This window comes from Myotis davidii, unplaced genomic scaffold (assembly GCF_000327345.1).
Source record: "Myotis davidii unplaced genomic scaffold, ASM32734v1 scaffold4244, whole genome shotgun sequence".
Taxonomy (NCBI): domain Eukaryota; kingdom Metazoa; phylum Chordata; class Mammalia; order Chiroptera; family Vespertilionidae; genus Myotis; species Myotis davidii.
In genome coordinates this window covers 1,482-6,764 of record NW_006295203.1, presented here as the reverse complement: position 1 = coordinate 6,764, position 5,283 = coordinate 1,482, and the positions used below count along the sequence as shown (strand labels likewise).

The window sequence follows — 5,283 nt, the reverse complement described above, 5'->3', positions numbered from 1 at the left end:
GCAAAGGGCTAAGCAATCTTTCCTAAACATCTTTGCAAACAACAGTTGAAGAGGCTTGTAGGGTGGCCATTGTAAGGGGGATCCAAGGAGCTGAAGTAACTTGGCTTCCGGGCCTTTAGTCTACTTCATAGGGTAGTTATGAAATGTTGAGGAGGTTTCCTGGATTTTGGCAAAACATAATGTGTGACTCCTGTGAAGCTGACCAATATGTGGCCATTTTATAGAAGTTGGCCACTATGGTGCCCATTTAGTGGGATCAACCAAAGCTCCTGAAGGGCAAACCCATCCAGAGTCTGCAAGCATGGGGCAAATGTGTGGGGACAGGGGAGGGGGCAGAGAAGCTAGAAGGAACTCCTTGAGGCACTCATTTTCTCATCTGAAAAATTAGGGTAATCATATGCATGTGGATACATGCAGCATAGAGTCTAATGCATGGTGATTTGTCCAAGAACCTCTAATGGACCAAATCTAACTCTATTTTTAAATCTTAATATTAATCTCAGGACCCAACTATTAGATTCACCAGCTGCCCCCCTGCCAGCAGTTTACTTGTACAAACAAATCATGTTCCCCAAGTAAGGAGGATCAAACTGACATATGCCATTGTTCAGAAGGCAATTATCATAATGAGGGAAAGCAAACTGAATGAAGAGCTAATCCAGCTGCTATGTTTATAAAGCATAATAAAGGTGGCCTCTATGGAGCACAACTCAAAGTTAATTTGCACTTTTCTCCATAAGCCTGAAGCTACGTCCACCACAAATGCCCTCATAACTAAACAGGAGCTAATTACTCATGTTAATTACCCAGCCCTGGGTCAGATCTCAAAGTTGGTTAAAGATTGCCAAGTGCTAGCTGCACAGACTCTTCCTTGAATGTTTTACAGAGGCTAAGTTTATGTGTGTAAATCTTTGTGATCCCTTCTCACCATCTTTAAAATACAATCTTTGCTTTGATGAAAATAATTCTGCAGATGAGCACATCAACTTCCCACTTCTTCATTCTTGTCTCCTAAGATATTTCAGCCCAAAATATTTTCCTTGCTTTTCCTCTCTGCACAGAATAGTATAGCTGTGAAAACGTTAGCAAAAGTAATAGTTGGATGAATAATTAATTAACTAGAGGCTATGCATTGTATGGTTTCATTTATATAACATTCTGGAAAAGACAAAACTATAGAGACAGAAGACAGATGAGTGGTTGCCAGGGGTGAGGTAGAGGAAAGGCCTGACTACAAAGGGAACATGGAGGATGATAGACCTCTCCCGTCAGGTTGTGGCAGTGTATATACAATACTATGCAGTCATCCAGACCCTTAAAACTGTACACCATAATGAGCAAATTTTACTGTATTTCACTGAATGTAATTTAAAAATAGATTTGAAAAGAGAACAATAAAACTTGCACACACTCTGACAGTTTTTCTTCTTCATTTGTCTTTATCGCTAGAAATTTCTGATATCTTTTTCTGACAAAGGAAATCTTTGAAATTCTAACAAAAATGGAGGTTGGGGAAACAATTGCTGGTTTCACTGATTGGCAATAAATACCCTGTCTGCTTTTTTTGAAATGACTGAACAGGTGTAGCTTATTTTCCCTGGGAATGCTAAACTAGTGTCTACAAAAACAGAGTATAGCAAAGGCTTGAACAATTTTCCAGTGAGATCAGTCAAGTCTTAATCTCCATGACGCCAAAATACTTGGCTGCAAAGTGGAAAGTTTAGTCAACTACCCAGCTGTTTTGTCTCTATGTGTCCCCCAATCTATATGACTGTTCAGAGACAGGTTTCAGACTGTTTGGCTGGTGCCAGGGAGACGCCATCATAGTTGGCAGCTTTCCCCAATAGTAAATTTTCTTTACACTTCCTCACTCCCTTCCCTAGGCAGCTACAGCCTAGAGCTTTTTGTCATCTCATTTCAACAACAGTTACTTTAAAAAGACAAATCAGTGACTTTACGAAGAGTCATAATATACATCTTTCTTTTTTCTCCTTGGAGCACATATAGTAACTTCTCAAAACCGTTGATGCAAGAAGGCAGCCTTAAATGCCACAAAGATTATTCATTATCATAGCAACCTAAAAACTTACATTTCCAGAATAATTGCACCACAACTGATAGGAAGTTTTATAATAATTTGTAATGGCAATCGCTTAACAAGTTAAATGTTTCAGACTCACAAGAATGATGACATCATCTGAATAGTTTTCTATCACTTAAGAGAAATTTGTTTGATTAGGACTGACAGATGTATATAAGAAAGCAAGTAGCTTTACTTACAGTCTTTTTTTCTTGTTGGGAATATAATGAGATAAAACTATATCTTATGATGCTTGCATGTGTATGCCTTTCAAATTGTATGCCTACCTTTGTTGCAGAAGTAAAAACAGAGTAAGTCCATAGTGTGTTATCTGTCCATGGTGGGGTAGGGAGGTGGGAAGTTTGTATCATGGAATTAAACCCTTAAACTCAATTTGTAGAACCACAGACTCTCAGGTTAGCAGGGGTCTTAAGAGTGGCTCTGATCAGCTTTTCTTAACAAGAGAACACTCAAGATCAAGAGAACATTCAGTTTAGCTCAAGATAATGGAATTAATTGTAAGAATACACATGAACTGGGTCTAAAGCTAAAAAATGATAAGGAACCAAGACAGCTCTATACCAGTGATTTCATTAGTCTCTCTCAGACCACATGTTCTCTTTCTCTCAAGGTATCTCTGCCTCTGTTTGCATGTTATGTCCCACCCTCTCAAAATGAACTCCTCTTAATTGACTCACACTTTCTATTTGTTCATGGTCCTTCATGACTTTTCTAGCCTCTCCCTAGCATCAAAATCATTGCAAACTTGCTGGTTCATACTTTATTTCTTAGATTTTTAAAGCCAAGAGAGAAATTTGATTGGTTCTGCACATTTTCCCATACCAAGCCCAATTATATGTCATTGTCAGCCTATGAATTGACAACCTTGGGATCAGATGTCAACCTTGACTGCTCAGCCTAAGGTGGTGCAACATGATACAAAACTCAGCCATCTTGGCATCAGGAGCGCTGGGTGGGCAGTTCCCACTAGGAAGAAAGGGCTGTGGGGATTGTGCCCTCATTTAATAGTTGAGTTTCCTCTACATTCAGGGTTTCAAACTCCAGTGCCTGTTGGAAATGAATCAGACTGGCCAAGTCAAGAATATGGATGGTGTGAGTAGGAAAGACTTTGGGGAACTGGAAAACACAGCCCGGTGCAAAGAGAATGAGGAAACTAGCTCCAGTTGATTGGCTGGCAGGCAGAAAAGAGGACCTAGTATTGGTAGATCTAATTTTTCAACAGAACCCAGAAAACTGATTTTATGTAAAAATCTCCCAAACTGTAATAGTGGCTCAAACTTTTTGAACAATGTGGGCTAACCAAAACATTTCTTTTTCTCCTCCACCTTTCACCCAACTGATGACCCTCAGTCTCTATTCCCTCCTGAACACATAGCAGTGAGGAAGACAATTTTAAAGAAGTCCATTCTGTCTCCCAACAGTTCTGGTCATTTAAAATTCCTTTATATATTTGAACCTAAATCTGTCTCCCAACAACCTGTCCCTTAGGATGTGAAGGGAACAAATTGAAATCCCTTCCATCTGATAGTGCACTTAAAGACAATTGCCACAGCACACCCACTTCTTCTCATTTCCTTTCTTCAGACGCACCTCATGTGATTTGTTCTCTTCACCATCCTGCATGCCTTGCTCTGAACACACCCCAGTGGGATAATGTCTCCCTCAGATGTGATAATTAGGGTCAAAGGTCAGACTACAAGCACAGGATATCACAAGACTGCTTCACCTCTCTCACTTGAGACAGTATACTTCTATTAACATAATTTAAGATTCTTTTTGATGGCAAATTAATACTATTGATTCAGATTATGTTTAAAGTAAACTTAAGTGCTTAAGGTGTTTTGTTTGTTTGTTTTTCACATGAACACTTACTAAACCTGATTTTTTTTTAATAATAAAAATTAAGTTTTATTTTAAAAGGTAAAAATTTATACATTCTTATAAAAAGAAGTGGTAACATTTTAACCAATATAAAACATCACAGAATTCAAATCACAGTTTGGAGCTTCAAGATTCAAGTGTTGTATCCCATTAAGTAAAATGTGGTCAGTTTTAAGATAAAAATTCCTCCTTTAGATATCCTGTTTTCAATCAAGTCTTTTTTTTATCATCATCACCTCACACAGTAGGATAGCTGGCCATGGTGGCGATTCCACAGTGGTTGCTCCAGTCTTTGGCCATCTTTATGTAGCTATTCTTGCCCCAAGCTTCACCCCAGCTGTTCTTGACAATCCAATATTTATTTTTACTTGATTCTTCTTCTTCAAAGCCATAGCCAACCACCAGAATGCCATGATCTAGATCCATGCTGCTGCAGTGCCGCTCATAATAAATGCCATCTTCATAGAACTGGAAGCTAAGATGGCTTGCATCTATAGCCACCTAGATGGGCCCCACGGTTGCCATTGCCTTCATGAGGGCAGTCTCCTGCTCAGGGATGTCCACGAAGCCAGTGTCATTGGCAACAGAGTCCTCAGGCCTGTATTTGCAGGGTCCAACCTTTACTTGATAGGGATAGGACTCCTCTGAGTCCAGGCCGCCGTTGGACTTCACATACTGGAAGGCATTATCCATTAGGCCACCATTGCAGCCCTCATTGCCTTGAGCCTGAGAGCAGTCCACAAGGTTCAGCTCACTCAATGAGATAAGTTTTCCAGTTTTCCGGAACATCTGTCCCTCAAGGGCACCTGTTGCACTAAATGCCCAACAAGAACCACAGTGACCCTGGTACTTCACAGGGGTTACATAGCCTTCTTTCCTCTTGATTCTTATACGTTTTTCAAAATGCTGGCAGGCCAAGATCAGAAGGTTAGCCATCACTGTGCTAGAGACACAAAAATTGGACTTCAGAGTGTCTAAGAAGGAAGTACACTGATAAACACCCGAGATTCCAGGTGAGAACTTGGAAGAACTACTCCATGGAAATAAGGGAAAACATGAAATAAGTAACCAGTTTTTGAGCAGATCAAGGCGATCATCAAACTCTACCAGGCAACCAAAAGAAAATTAAATCCAGGAATCCAAGATGGTGGTTGACAGCCCGACCCATCCAAGGAGCAGCAGCTGCACAAGAGGTCTGCCTACGTCTGAGGAGCAGCAGCCCTGTGCAGCCTGCCCCCATCTGAGGAGCAGCAGCTGCGCAAGCATCTTGCCCTCATCCAAGCAGCAGCAGCTGCATGAGC

General features: G+C 40.5%; 1 protein-coding gene across 1 annotated transcript; it reads right to left on the bottom strand.

The window, feature by feature from the left end:
- Positions 1-4,219: 4,219 nt before the first annotated feature.
- LOC102764101 (cathepsin L1-like) lies at positions 4,220-4,918 on the bottom strand. Its single transcript, XM_015567916.1, is given in 1 exon segment — positions 4,220-4,918. A coding segment is annotated over 1 exon segment (699 nt).
- Positions 4,919-5,283: the final 365 nt, after the last annotated feature.